General features: G+C 42.4%; 1 protein-coding gene across 2 annotated transcripts in view; it reads right to left on the reverse strand.

Annotated features, from left to right (window-relative positions):
- Window positions 1–16,306, reverse strand: part of CIDEA (cell death inducing DFFA like effector a) — a 68,581-nt gene that overhangs the window by 7,378 nt on the left and 44,897 nt on the right. Inside the window, exon 5 of one of the 2 annotated variants that reach the window (XM_073631314.1) lies at window positions 9,399–11,067. The exons of the other annotated variant lie outside the window; for it this stretch is intronic. Coding sequence (XP_073487415.1) covers window positions 10,938–11,067 — 130 coding nt within the window. The 3' untranslated portion in view covers window positions 9,399–10,937. Of the gene's footprint in view, window positions 1–9,398; window positions 11,068–16,306 lie in introns of those variants that run through there. 2 annotated transcript variants of the gene reach the window in all.

Raw genomic sequence — 16,306 nt, forward strand, 5'->3', positions numbered from 1 at the left:
CTCTCCTTTCTTTACCATTTGTCTGACTTCCAAACTATCTCTGTTGGGGGTGAGGATGTTCCTCTCCCTTCTTAGCTACCTCTGATCACAATGGCATTACCACATTGTATTTTCAACTTTCATTACTGTAATGATACACACTCACCAGCCACTTTTTTTAGATACACCTGTTCAATTGTTTAGTAACTCAAATTGCTAATCAGCCAATCACATGGCAGCAACTCAATGCATTTAGGCATCTAGACATGGTGAAGACAACTTGAAGTTCAAATAGAGCATCAGAATGGGGAAGAAAGGGGATTTAAGTGACTTTGAACGTGGCATGATTGTTGATGCCAGACGGGCTGGTCTGAGTATTTCAAAAACTGATGATCTACTGGGATTTTCACACAACCATCTCTAAGGCAGTTGTGTGGACAAAAATGACTTGAAGTCAGAGGAGAATGGTTCGAGATGATAGAAAGGCAACAGTAACTCAACCACTTGTTACAACCAAGGTATTCAGAATATCATCTCTGAATATACAACACATCGAACCTTGTAGCAGATGGGCCACAGGAGCAGAAGACCACACCGGGTGCCACTCCTGTCAGCTAAGAACAGGAAACTAAGGCTACAATTCACACAGGCTCACCAAAATTGGACAATAGAAGAAATAGAAAAATGTTGCCTGGTCTGATGAGTCTCATTCAGATGGCAGGGTCAGGATTTGGCATAAACAACATGAAAGCATGGATCCATCCTACCTTGTATCAACAGTTCCAACTAGTGGTGGTGGTGAAATGGTGTGGGAGATATTTTCTTGCCACACTTTGGACCCCTTAGTACCAACTGTGCATCAGTCCCCAAAGTCTGTTTATTCCTTGGAATAAGCCGTTTACTTATATTGAATAGCAGATGGGGCTGTACTTGGGGATTCACTTGATCTGGCAGTCTCCCTATGATAGATCTATTTATATATGCTCTATTGGCTGAGCCACTAAGGGTTTGAATTGTTGGATTAGCTCTCTCCAAATTCATTGGCTAAGGATTATAATATAGCAAACTAGTCACCTCCTTTGGTTGCCGGTGTCCACTATCTATCCACTGCCATTGTGTGCAATTCAAGAGTAATGTTTAGGCTACTCCTCTTTGCCTCTAATTTGTTAATCTGTAATTTTAAAATAGTAATAAACATTATGTAAACTTCTTTAATCATGTATGCGTTTGTCCTCTCTACACCAGTTAAGTCCAAACAAAATTTGGGTTTGGTTCTTTTCATAGAATAAAAAACCTAATATTCTTCCTTAACTGTCGAGGGGTACATATATTATTGATTCTCTATTATTTAGAGCCAGGAATATTAAAAACATTAGGTGACTCAAAACAAGCAAAACACTTCTAGGACAATAAGGATTGTATTAAAAACAAATTTTATTTCCAAATGCTTTTAACTTTTGATATAGTCCATTTTCTGCTCTGAAGGAAGTGGTTAACCAATTAGCAATTTTGAAAGATTTCACAAACATGTATTTAATTTCATGAAAAATAAAAAAAAGCAGTAAAGCTTGTAAGCGAATTTAAAAGTTTGAAGCTAATAAACATTAAGACACAGTGCGCCACAATTAGTTTTAAGGTACTACAGTATAGCTAGATATTGGCGACTTTGGTACAATTGAAGAAAAAACAAAAAAGGATGGTTAAGCAGCTTGCTACTTGACACACAACTTGTGGGAGGTAAGTTTGTAACTAACTATCTAGCTTTTGAACCCCAACAACCGAATACTACCTAGACACTAGAGCTGCACGATTCTGGCCAAAATGAGAATCACGATTTTTTTGCTTAGAATAAAAAGATCACGATTCTCTCACAATTCTATTCTATACAAAAAAAAAAAAAATGGGCTAACTTTACTGGTTAGATTTTTTTAAAAATTTATTTAATAAAGTAATTTTTTCCAAAAAAATTGCATTTGAAAGACCTCTGTGCAAATACAGTGCAACAACCACCATTTTATTCTCTAGGGTGTCTACTAAAAAAATATATATATGTTTGGGGGTTTTAAGTAATTTTCTAGCAAAAAAAAAAAGATTTTAACTTGAAACCAACAAATGTCAGACAAAGGTTTAGTGTTTAAGTGGTTAAACGTTTTTCACTTACGCAGGAAGTCTATTCTATTGACAAATTGTTACAATGTTTATACTTAAGTTCAACTGATAAAGAATGTTTTGATTTTGGCAGACTGCCCGATTTTTCTCTTCCTTTCTTTTGAGGGCTGTGGCTTCAGAAGAGCAGAGAGAATTCTTTGCATAGAAAGAATTGTGAAACACTTTAGTCAAGATCGCGATAACGATTCTTGACGATTAATCACGATAACGATTCTTGATGATTAATTGTGCAGCTCTACTAGACACCTGATAGGAAGATGATTGATCAGGAATATATCCTATTACTATGTTCCAGGTTTCTAGTATTAAAGTCTCAGACCAAGCACACGGACCCCAATCCTTGTCCAGCATGGGGATGGGATATTTTGTGTAGGTCCAAATTCAGAAAAGGCGGTGCTTTAAAAATGGAGGTGGTTTTATACTGCAGACTCACTCACAAAGCTCTATTCTGCATTTTAAGCATCAGGAGATGAGTAATGGGCAGGTGAGGAATATGTAATGCAAGAACTCAAAATTACTGTTAAAAGATCCCATCAAAAAGCTCAGTCATCAAAGTTAAATGGCCCTTCCGAAAAGAATGATAACTTTTCTCAATATATCATGCAACCAAATCAAGACTCTATATATAGAGCTAGTAATGTCACCTTTACGCATTGCTGCTCAGGCTTACAGAAAACCATCAGGTCTTTTATAAGGACTACGTTACCTGTGAAGTGACAGCTTTGAAAGTCAGTGAGTTCCTTAGGCTTTGATCCCTTTCTCAGATACTTTGGTCAACGTTTTCACACCCAAGGTTTTTCACAGAATTGTTTTATGGATATGGGTATTAAGATGTATATATTTTGATATGGAACTAGTTAGTTACTTTTAGAATGTCAGAGTTCTAAATAACAGCATTTAATAACATAAAAGCAATAATAATATCCCCTAAACTAGTTCAGTAATTCAATACCATCAGACCAGTGAAAGGTTTTGAACTGGTTGGTAAGGGTAACAGCAATACACATTGTTTTTCACTTATTAAAGGTCAGCATTTCATACATACTACAGCAGCATCAACTTGATAAGAAAACAAATAAAACCTATATCAATAAATAACCTTATACCACAAGTATAAAATTTGACATACTATCCTAATACTATGAAGCATGTCATAGCAACTTGTAAATAACATTGAAATATCTAAAATAGATGTGACAAAAAAAGGATTTTTATAACAGCTTACCTGTAAAATCCTTTTCTTGGAGTACATCACGGGACACAGAGCACCATAGTAATTACTATGTGGGTTATAGGCCACCTTCAGGTGATGTACACTGGCACACCCTAAACAGGAAGTTGCCTCCCTATGTAACCCCTCCCATACCGGGAACACCTCAGTTTTTGTAGCAAAGCAATAAACATATACATATACCCCAGAAGAAGAGGGACAAGACCTCTGTGTCCCGTGATGTACTCCAAGAAAAGGATTTTAAAGGTAAGCTGTTATAAAAAAAATCCTATTTTCTTTATCGTACATCACGGGACACAGAGCACCATAGTAATTACTATGTGGGATGTCCCATAGCAATGCTATTTGAGGGGTGGGAGACACAACCCGTAGGGGGCCAACAGACTTGAAGACCTATACTGCTGCCTGCAGCACACTGCGCCCAAAGGCGATATCCTCATGCCTTTTTTTTTTTTACATCCACTTGATAAAATCTGGTGAAAGTATGGACTGCAGACCAAGTTGTGGCCTTGCAGATCTGAGCCATGGAGGCTTGTGATGCACTGCCCCAGAAGCACTAACTGCTCTAGTAGAGTGCGCTTTGACATGAAAAGGTGAAATCTTACCTTTTAACTATTAGGCCTGAATTATAACTTACCGAATCCAGCAATAGTGGATTTCAACACTGCCTGTCCCTTCCTAGGACCCTCTGGCGGCATAATAAAACATCAGTCTTTCAGACCTCAGCAGTCGTCTTTAAATAGACCTTGGCTGCTCTCACTACATCAAGACAATATAGTGAGTTCTCTACCCTAGACCTGGTTTTGGAAAAAAAAACGACAGTAGGACAATATCTTGGTTTAGGTGGAAACCTAAAACCACCTTAATAATTAAATATGGCTTCTTTACAGGAAAGAGTGGCCAACTCCGACACCCTCTTTCAGAGGGTATAGCAACTCGAAACACTATTTCCATTGTCAGAAGGACCAAGGTAGTATACTGTAACGGTTCAAAGGGCTGTTTTTGCAATACCGACAAAAAACTAAGTTCAAGTCCCAAGGGTTCAAGGGCGCTCTAACTGGCAGAATAAGCCGCATTTCCCCTTGTATAAAAACCCCGGACCAAAGAATGCGAAGCAAGTGGTCTTTGAAATAAGCCCAGACTTGGCCCTTAATAGTACTCAAGGCCAGCTTCATTTGTGCTTGTAGAAAAAACAAGGATTCTACCTATGTTATATTTCCAAGGGTGCCAACCCTTGGATTCACCCCAGGAAACATAAGCCCTCCAGAGTCTATAATACATAACTCTGGAAGCCGCCTTCATTACTCAAGGTAGAAATCACTGACACGGAGAGACTAGGGGGTTGATTTACTAAAGGCAAAAAGACTGTGCACTTTGGAAAGTGCAGTTGCACACGGCAAGAGCAGTTGCTCCAGAGTTTAGTAAATGAGCAGAAGCTCTGCTGACTTTCATCAACCAATCATGTGCAACCAAAAATGCTGTTTTTTTTTTTATTTTCCTTGCATGTGATTGGGTATTCTTTGCAAAGTGAAGCTTTACCTCATTTACTAAGCTCTGGATCAACTGCACTTGCAGAGTGCAATTGCACTTTCCAAGGTGTACAGTCTATTGGCCTTTAGTAAATCAACCCCTATGTCTCTTCAGAATGTGGGCTTCAATAGCCAAACCGTCAAACTTAGAGTTTGTAAGGAAGGATGGAATATCGGCCCCTGTGAGAGAGTAGGTCTGGCCGTAGTGGAAAGGACCATGGATCCTCCACCGCCATCTTTACGATTTCTGCATACCAGGACCTTCTGGGCCATACTGGGGCTACAATAATTACCGTCTTTCTTTCCAGCTTGATCCTGCAAAGAAGCCGTGGCAGCAACTGAATAGGGAATAAAGCCTAACTCAGTGAAAACTGACCCCATGGGGTCACCATGCATCTGTCTCACATGCGAGTGGATCCCTTGTCCTTGACATAAAGTTGACCAACTACATGTTGAACCTGGACGCCAAAAGATCTACGTGCGAGATCCCCTATCTTTGGCATATAGCCAGAAAGATTTCGGGGTGAAGGGACCACTTCCCCAGGAACAACTGCTGGTGACTCACATAGTCCGCCTGCCAGTTCTCTATTCCTGAAATGAAGACTGCCGATAGGCAAGGAACATCCTTTTCCGCCCAAGCTAGAATATTGTCCACCACTCTCTGAGCTGCGTGACCCTTAGTGCCCCTTTGGCGATTAATATAGGCCACAGCTGTGGCATTGTCAGATTGGATCCTGACAGGACAATCCCGTAACCTGAATGTTCAGGACTTCAGAGCCGGACGCACTGCCCGAATCTCTAGGATGTTGATGGGCAAGGCTTTTTAGGTTCTGGACCACTGTCCCTGGACAGTTGTCTTTTTCCAGTACTGCTCCCCAACCTGAAAAGGTTGGCATCTGTCGTTACCACTTTCCAGGTAACTGGTATGAAAGTTTTTTTCCTTCTGCAGATTTCTGGATACCGAGCACCAACTGAGGCTCTGGAACACCTTTGGGGACAGCCACATTGGCAAGTCTAAAGCTTGAATCGTTTTGTTCAAAGCAGACAGGATACCGTTTTGCAACAGTCTCGAATGGAACTGGGCACAGGGAACCACTTCGAATGAAGCCACCATCTTTCCTAACAACCTCATGCAAAGGTGAATGGAGGGATCTCCTTTCGACCTGACCATCCGCACCAGCTCTCTTATGGAATTGATCTTTGCCTGAGGCAAGAACACCTTTTTCTGGGCTGTGTCTGTCTATGATCAGACCCAAGTACCCCAGCCTTTTTAGAGGTAACTGGTTGTAACGCATACGATTTGCTCCAAACAAGCCACCGACTGGTCTATTAGCAATAGATCTTCTAGGTACGGCAAGACTGTTATGCCCTGTGTCCTTAACTTGGCTAGAGGTGGGGCCAGGACTTTTGTAAACACCTGGGGTGCTGTAGCTAGCCTGAAGGGCAAGGCTACAAACTGGAAATGCTGCTGTTCTACCTCAAACTGCAGAAACCTTTGGTGAGCATGAAATATAGGAACATGCAGATATGCATCCCTGATGTCGATAGATGCCAGAAGTTCTCCTCGTAGGATAGAAACCACTGACCTGATCGACTCCATGAAAAAGGAGCGGATCTTCAGGAACTGATTTAGATTTTTTAGATCTAGAATGGGTCGGACATCTCCATTTGGTTTTGGTACCATAAAGAGGTTTTAAAAAAACACCAAACCTTGCTCTTCTGTGGGGTTTTGTATGATCAAACCCTGAGCCATTAATCGGTCTAGTGCCCGAAACAGAGATTTTTCCCTGGATCTTTCGGAACGTTTGACCTCAGAAAAAAACGAGACGGTGGAAAGTCCCGAAATTCCACTTTGTACCCTAGAGTTATCATGGAAATGACCCATCTTGTCCTGAATATTCCTCTTGCCAGACTTCTGAGAATTGCAGAAGTCTTCCCCCCACCCTGGCGAGGGGGGGGGAGCCCCTTCATAGTGAGGCTTTAGAATTCTGTTTTTCAGGATTCTGGCCCCAGGACTTCTTTTGTGCCTGGGCCTGACCCTTAGGTCTTCCTCTAGAGAGTCTGAAGGCAGAGGCTGTTGCTACTGCCTAGAGGCAGATGCCCCTGGCGCAGGAGAAAGAGTCCACTTAAATTAAGGGTGTTTATACCTTCTTTTGACTCGCAAAAGGATATTTTTCCCACTAGAAATCGTTTGGATGTATTTGTCCAAATCATCCCCAAATAGCCGATCCCCATGAAAAGGAAAACCAGTCAGGAGCTTTTTGCATGGTGCTTCGGCTGACCAATTTTTTAACCACAGGATTCTACACATGTGTACTAGCACAAGCGTAACGCGGGACGCCTGGTGAATAGAATCTTTAATGGCGTCTATAGCAAAAATAATGCTTTTGGTAGTTCGGCCAAATCTCGGGCTTGTTGTGCAGGAACCTCTTTAAGGGCCTGCCTAAATTGGTCCTTTAGGGATTGACAGATGCCTACTGCAGCGACTGCAGGCTGAGTAATGGCACCTGCCAAGGAAAAAAGAGGATTTTAACAGGAATTCCAACCTTTTATCTGTTGGCTCCTTAAGCATTTTTGTCTACTGGACAATTTAGACTTTTATTCACACTGGAAATCGCAGCGTCAACTGCTGGTACATTCCACTTTTTGGTGAATTTCTCCTCCATGGGATAGAGAACTGAGAATCTCTTTGGAGGGAGAAAATGCTTATCCAGGTGAACCCATTCAGCATAAATAAGCTTTTCTAGTAATGCATGGACAGGAAACGCATGCAAAGGCTGTGCAGGTTTTAAAGGAACCCAAGGAAGAAACCGAACTTTCAGCAGACTCCGTTAGGGATAGCATGAAAGTAGAACGAACCATCTCCGTAAGAGATTGTATCAGCAACTTCTGAGATTGCGAGGCTGAAAAGGATTCATCTACCATTGTTTCCTCCGCAGAGGAGTCATCGGTATGTCTTTCCTCCTGATCGCCTGAGGGCAACACCTCATTCTGTACTCACTGTTCCCCTTGCAAAGGGTCTAAGGTGGGGGGAGGGGGATCTAACACACTTCCTATCCACTTGAATGGAGGATGCGATTAAAGCCGCTAATCTTCCTTCTAGGCCCTGCAGGGCGGAGGAAAAGGCATCTTCAGTCACGTATACAGGGGCTGAGATGAGAGAAGCAGCTGCACCGCCAATGACAATGTTCCAATGACTCACCCTGGTTTGCCATATCTGGCATTTCAGGCGAGGATGACAGTGTGGAGGCATGACTGGAGTTCCTAGCACCTGGGGGTGAAATCTTTGGTACTTTTTGGTCTTTGTGGTGTCTTTTTTAGTACGCATAGTCCTATGCACAAAAGCAGAGGCACTATTTAGATGCACTATTTGCTGAACATAGTCAGACAGTGTAATGCCGCTATACAAGTTCAGGCTAGTGCTGGGAAAAATGTCCTTTCTGTATTAGGAATGCCCTTTGCAGCCCTTACGTGCCCCACCGCTTCTGTGTCCTGAGTGCAGCCAGGCTTTCTTCTCCTTGCTTCAAGCCGAGGAGAGACTGTGCCAGTGAAACTCTTAAGCCCGCCCTCTCCGTCAACTCACCCCCTCCTTTCGTTTAAAAAAACATTCCCGCGCACGCCGCGGGCGGCCTTCGGGTCCACAGACCCAACACTGGGGGTGGGGGGGGGGGAGAGAGGTAGACCCCAATGACAAGCAGAAAGAGAAAAAAAACACATGCGGAGAGCGAGACTCGGGACCTCTGCACCCCCCCCCCGGTGGGTACAACAACTGCCGATTCCCTAACCCTCCTGGTCCCTTCAGTGGGAGAAAAGCATAGCAGATCTCTTACCTTGAGAGGAATCCCCCTGTGCAAGCTGCTGCGGCCACACACAGACTGACACTGAGCTTAAATGAAGACAACAGTTTAAGGTATGTGCACATACTCCCTTTAGTGGAGAATTAAGGCATGACAACATTTTTCCCTAAAGAAGAAAACCTCAGGTGGAGTTTTATAGTTCCTAGGCTTCTTCCATACCTTATCCCCGCCGCAGGATTCTGCTGAATTAACAGACAGATCCAACCTTCACCCACCACGGCGGGCTGCGTTTAGCAAACCTTCAAGGACCGGGTCCCTTTTTATCGGGGTTCCACTCCCTTTGGAGCTGTAATAGCATCCCACCAGGAAAAACTTTAGGTAATGTAGCATAACCAAAGCTCTGGGTCTCGGGTCCAGCCCTACAAAGAGAGGCGTTACAGGTAAAACCTTGTGCTTCATATACGAGGCCCGGGTACCATCCACCTTGGCCTCAGTGGCACTTTGGATTGATCCAGTCTGTGGAGGCTATTTAAATCCAGCATGGACCTCTCCTGGAGCTCCTCAGATCACATCTTTACTCGCAACCAACACCTTAGACACTGGCGAAAAAACTGAGGTGTTCCCGGTATGGGAGGGGTTATATAGGGAGGCAACTTCCTGTTTAGGGTGTGCCAGTGGCCATCACCTGAAGGTGGCCTATAACCCACATAGTAATTACTATGGTACTCAGTGTCCCGTGATGTACGATAAAGAAATGACCGCGATACATTTCTTCTGAAAGACAAATTTATGCAGAGACCTTGAATAAACATATATCGAGTCTACTAACTGACTAAATAGTGCAAAGACAAAAATGTAATGAGATGCTTTATCATTCAACATCAAAACATACAACTGAAATGTAAACATGTTAAATAAAGTGTGTTTGTAGGTGAACATTGTCTGATTTAAGAAATATCAGTACTTGTTGTCTGTCCTCAGTTCATGAAAAAGGGTTTATTTAGTAACTTAAACCAAAGAATAACGATGTGCAGTAAATCCATGTGCAATCTATTTGAAATATGCTAGAATGGTCTATGGTCTCCAAGCTGCCCAAAGATTACTGCTGATTGGCTGCTTTAAGTAACTGCATACCTCTGTTTGTCAGGACTGCTGAGCTTTAGATCTTTAGAAGCATCTTCTGGGCCAGGATTTTACAAAATATATTTTTTTGCTTAGCGTGCAGAACCATAAATTTATCTGACACTTAAATTAGTCCTTAAAGCTGATCTCCAGCTTTTAGTGAAGTTTACCTTTCAAGCTGGTCCAAATAAAACCATTACCTTCCCTACCAGATGTGCCTGCAAACTGTATGTAACCTCAGTTATATACAGTATAGAGCTCTGTGTTCTGGCAGTGAGATAGGAACTTACAGTCTCACTCCTGGAACAAAATTAAGACTGGTTGAGCACTGCTCAGCCATTTACAGGGAGATTTGTATTCTAGAAATAAATACAAAGTTTCCTCTGAATAGCTGAGTCAGATCGCGATGTCACCCTCCCACCCCAGGAATCATGAGAATACAAAGCTCCTTGTGAACAGCTAAGCAGTACACCAAATTGATTTTGTTGTGGGAGTGTGATGGGAATTTCCATCCTGCGGTCAGAACACAGCGCTGCACTCTCTATGGAACCGAGGCTATATACAGCTTATACAGTGCACACAGCAGACACTTCTGTTAGTGACTGTAATAGTTAATTTGGTACGAACAAATGATTTCAACTGCAATAAAAGCTGGAGATCAGCTTTAAGCTGGCTATACACTGATTGAAATTTGGCCAGTTCAGCAGGGACAATCAAATTTCGATCTGCGTTTGGCAGTTCCAACTCAAAAGTAAATTGTTTAATAAACTCTTGTTGGAGGGACATGTTGAAAATATTCCTTAATTAGCAGCTGCAGGCAATCAACAGCACCTGCTAATCAGTGTATTGCCGTCGTCAAAATACAATGTCCAGGTAGGGGCGATTCTTCCATCCACATAATTTATATGGATGGAGGCAACCCGGTGGCTGAATGAAAAAAAAAAAAAACAATGTATGGCCAGCTTTAGGCTTTGTGAGGATTGTGGCAAAGACATAAATGTAAAGCAGTACATGGTTATTGAATAAGCCCAAAAGAGCTTAGCTACAAAAAACATATTGGCGTCCTTAGTTTTAGGTCCATGACATTTCTCTTTTCTTGTGGCTTGTGTGTTAAGAGCTCTGTGTCCTCCTAGTTGTTCGTTCTTGAGGGTCCTCAGTCAACTGCATCATAAATGATCCACCATACAGCAGAAAATGTCCAGCTACCTGGGCCAAATGCGAAAGGAGGCGCACAAAACTTCTACAATTTAGAAGAAAAAAAAAAAAGAGAAATAGAATTGGGCTTAAGGAAAAAAAGATGATTGACCCAACTCACAAATTTAAATTTTACTTTATGGCCCACTTTCCTATTCCCCTCTACTACAGAGTAACATGATGTGTAACCCATTTACATTGGTCAAAAAAAATAAAAATAAACACCACACACAAAAAAAAAAAAAAATGTAGGAACTTTATACCTTGCATCGTCTTGAAACATGCCTCAGAACTCTAGAAACCCCAGGTTCTCCAATCTGAAATCTGAAAGCTTTAACTCTTCCTGGCAGTCATAATATGCTGGGCCAGCCATTTTGCCTCCCAGACATTTCTATTGGCCGACGAGGAAAGATTTTATTTTGAGAACTAGGTTTTAAGGGAATGCTGTTGTCAGGCCCATCTTAATACATGGGCACCGCCCAGGTGCCCCAGGTGCATGGGAGGCCCATGATAATTATGCATTATATCATACTTGCCAACTGTCCCAGATTTGCCAGGACTGTCACACTCTTTACTAAGCTGTCCTGGGATGGCCACATCTTGAAACCCGCACTAAGCCCTCCTTATCCCAGTATTGTGATCTCCTGAACCTCCCCCTGTACTGTTCCTTTCTGCCTCTCCACCTGTACTATGCCCTTTGTGTTGATTAGTCTTTGATTTATGGCATGTTTCCTTATTGTTTAAAATATTTTTTTTCAAAGTATTAATAAATACAGGCTTAATTCCATCATCTATTTATACTTTAATTTTTGAGAGTAGGTGTGTAAATTGGGTAAGGCTAGTAGGGGCCCCAGAGCATTACTTTGCCCAGAGGCCCATGATGCTATTAAGACGACTCTGCCTGTCACCACCTATAATGCCTATTTTATAACTCCATAAGAAAATGCAAGTGTCATATGCACTATTAGCCCCACTAATGAATCAAAAAGTTTGCAGTTTTTTCAGAGCAACAAGCACTGCTTCCCATTCCAACACTTTTGGGCAATACAGATGCTGGTATCTTTGCACTGTTGCAGCACCTCTAACTCACCTGTTACATAGCACAAGTTTGGTTCACCAGTAAGGCCACCAAGAAATACCTCATAAGCTTTATACAAAAAGTATTCCTTACCAAGATGAGATGTTGTAATGAATTTAAGAGGAAATGTTTGGTGTAATAAAAATGTATAATTGTGGGCAGTGGTGTCGGGAAGGGGGGGGCTGACCGGGGCTTTAGCCCCGAGTGGCCCCCTAAAAAGCCCCGGGTCTCGTATTCTTAATTCAGAATTATTAGCCCCGAGTCCCAAGGCCTGGGGTAGGCCAGGAACTCAGGGCTATACAAGGCCAGACTGCCCTGGGGGCGCTTTGCAGGGCCGATCCTGGGATTGCAAGGGCTGCCTCTGAAGGGAGGAGGGGCGACTGCCGCTGGATTACACAGGACAGGGGTCTCTTACCAGGCACCGTGAAGTCCCACCTCCTGGACTGGCTCCTATGATGGACATCACAGTGGTCCAATGCTGGGACGTGTGACGTCCATCATAGAAGCCGGACCAGGAGGCGAAACTGTGTGTGACAGAGAGCCGGGTAAGCGGGAGTTCCCTGCTCAGTATAAACCGACAGCTCTCCTCTCCCCATGGCTGCACTAACAAGGCTGTGCTAACGGACACTGGTAAAGTCGAGCTGATAGGCACAGGCAAGGCTGCGCTGACGGGCACTGATCAGGCTGCATTAATGGGCACTGAATAGGCTGCGTTAATGGGCACTGATCAGGGTGCATTGATGGGCACTGGTGAGCCAGGCAGCAACCAGAAAGTGAGCCCACCCCCCCCCCCCTACCCCACCCCCAGATGCCGGGCTTGGGCTGGACTTACTTTAAAATGTGGAAGGGGTTATCAAATTTACCTTCGGGCTGAAGCACCTGGTCTTTTTCCCACCTGACACCCCTGATTGTGGGTTAAAGCTGAAGCTGGTTGATAAGCTAAATTCAGGGCCTACTTCATATTTATCCAAACTATCTTTTGTTTTAGCAGGAAGAGACTATAAAATCTAAATATTGCAAATTTCAAGAATTGGTTTCACCTCCATATAAAAATAAGATATTATTGTCTGAACGATTTCAAAAGAAAAAAAGACCTGATTCGGCTTGTCGGCACCTTTTGAATACAGTCTTCACAATCAAAATTGATATTGGTGACATAACTAAAACAGGGTTTGATTTGATCTAGGAACTTACCAATATGAAAAAATAATACATGCACTAATACTGATTACATGGCATATATATTTTTGTGAAATAAAATTTTCATAACCGTCCTAAAAATACATACATTATTTAATAAAGCATTCTCATTAAAACTGAATGAAAAAGTCAGATAGGTGGGGGTGGGCTCTTCCCATAATGTGCAAGTACGTAAGCACACTTACCTCCTAGCGAGCTCTAATCCAGCACAGCAAGTCCTCACTTGCAGTAAATACCTCACATTCCCCCTGCTCTGCCACCTTCTTCACCACTTCTTCTAGGTCCCACGTCTCTCCTCTTCAACCACTGGGCAGCCGCTAATGATGTAACTCTTGCACACACTTACAGATGCTGGGAATATACACTGCACTGTTCATGCATGCTTGACATGTAGAAAACTTACAGCAATATTTACAGGCATTTATTTCTTCTCATGGAAATCACAGTGCTCCCCATAATGGTCATCTGCTTTGGCCTCCAGAAGGCCAGCACTATCTTTGATCGAGGCATTATTTAGGGTTAGCATCTACTTCTTGTTTTGAGATTCTGACTCAGAGACGACTCAGTCATCCTAGTGCCTGTGCAGTTCATGGCTGCTTTCACCAAAAGCTTACAAAAAAAAAAAAAAAATCAAGTTACGATACTGCAGTCTAATCACTGGGGAAGAGCAATGCTTCCTCCTGCCTACAGCAGACTGATGACATAATCCTACCATGGGACATCATCATGCCCAGGCAAAGACTCTTGACAAGCTCAAGCACTGCTTTTTATAATATAGGAGGTTCTGTTTTTTTTTTTTAATATATAAAACTGTCACTGTATATTGGAACGCTAGTGAGCTCATTCCTCACACCCGGCCTTTGCTCACCGCTACTTCACTCAGACCGTCACACTGTGTGAGGTGACAGGAGTTCGCTGCGGGCCGAGTGTGGTGGCGAGCAGAGGCCGGGTGTGAGGAATGAGCTCATTAGTGTGTGACCCATCCTCCTGGCTGCAACAGGATGAGAGAGAGAGAGAGAGAGAGAGAGAAAGGGAGACCAAGTAAAGGATCTGGTGTTTATGACCATTATCCAGTTTTTCTGCTAAGAGTCTGATTCAAAGGGTGATCTGCTCATCCCTCATTTTTTTCACGTGTGGGAGGTGTTGGTGACAGCTTATCTCAGTGGGGCAATCAAAACACCATATTGGACTTTACTACATGTATTGTGGAATCAATATAGTATACATTTGCAGCGTATATTGGACATTTATATATTTATGCACTTTTCATGACAGCACACCTGGAATTATTAAATTGCGTTTTTGCTATGTAGCACTGCCTTTATGTTTGTTATACTTTTTATGTTTAACACTTGCCATTGGTAGGTGTGTGTAGTAGCTACTTCAGCCTTAATTGGCCATACTATTCACCCATTAAGGGAATTCGATTTGTTTTACCTATCCCATAAACGTTTGTGTTTGTAGGAAGGGGTTCAATTTTTCATGTATGTATTATATATCTCTACAATGAAGCACTCGAGTAGTATTTTTGTGAAACGGGGGAATTACCCAATCATCAAAAGTAAGAGAAATATATCAAATAACCAAAGATTTCCTGGTTGCAGGGGCCTGCCGGTGAAGCCAGGCATACAGTTGTTTACATACCCTGGCAGCATTTATGATTTCTTGGCCATTTTTCAGAGAATATGAATGACACATATGAACAACACAAACTTTTTTCACTCATGGTTAATGTTTGGCTGAAGCCATTTATTATCAATCAACTGTGTTTTCTCTTTTTAAAATCATAATGACAACAGAAACTACCCAAATGACTCTGATCAAAAGTTCACATACCCTGGTGATTTTGGCCTGATAACATGCACACAAGTTGACACAAAGGGGTTTGAATGGCTAATAAAGGGTAACCATCCTCACCTGTGATCTGTTTGCTTATAATTAATGTGTGTTTATAAAAAGGTCAGTGAGTTTCTGGACTCCTGACAGATCCTTGCATCTTTCATCCAGTGCTGCACTGAGGTTTCTAGATTCTGAGTCATGGGGAAAGCAAAAGACTTTTAAAGGATCTGTGGAAAAAGGTAGTTGAACTGTATAAAACAGGAAAGGGATATAAAAAGATATTCAAGGAATTGAGAATGCCAGTCAGCAGTGTTCAAACTCTAATCAAGAAGCGGAAAAGGAGGGGTTCTGTTGAAACCAAACCAAGGTCCGGTAGACCAACTAAAATTTTAGCCACAACTTCCAGGAAAATTGTTCGTGATCCAAGAAAAAAAAACAACCCACAAACAACTTCAAGTGAAATACAGGACTCTCTGAAAACATGTGGTGTGGCTGTTTCAAGATGCCCAATAAGGAGGCATTTGAATAAAGATGGGCTGCATGGTCGAGTCTCCAGAAAAAAGCCATTACTACGCAAATGCCACAAAGTATCCTGCTTACAATACACCAAACAGCACAGAGACAAGCCTCATACCTTCTGGCACAAAGTCATTTGGAGTGATGAGACCAAAATTTAGCTTTTTGGCTACAACCATAAACGCTACATTTGGAGAGGAGTCAACAAGGCCTATAATGAAAGATACGGAGGTGGACTGCTGATGTTTTGGGGATGTGTGAGCTACAAAGGCACAGGAAATTTGGTCAAAATTGTTGGCAAGATGCAGTATGTTATCAAAAAATACTGGAGGAACATTTGCATTCATCAGCCAGGAAGCTGCGCATGAGACTTACTTGGACATTCCAACGTGACAATGATCCAAAACACAAGGCCAAGTCGACCTGTCATTGGCTACAGCAGAATAAAGTGAAGGTTCTGGAGTGGCCATCTCAGTCTCCTGACCTCAATATCATTGAGCCACTCTAGGGAGATCTCAAACGTGCAGTTCATGCAAGATAACCCAAGAATTTACAGGAACTGGAAGCTTTTCTGCCAAGAGGAACGAGCAGCTTTACCATCTGAGAAGATAAAGAGCCTCATCCACAAATACCACAAAAGACTTCAAGCTGT

The sequence above is a fragment of the Aquarana catesbeiana genome, linkage group LG05, assembly GCF_042186555.1.
Source record: "Aquarana catesbeiana isolate 2022-GZ linkage group LG05, ASM4218655v1, whole genome shotgun sequence".
In the NCBI taxonomy this organism is placed as follows: Eukaryota; Metazoa; Chordata; class Amphibia; order Anura; family Ranidae; genus Aquarana; species Aquarana catesbeiana.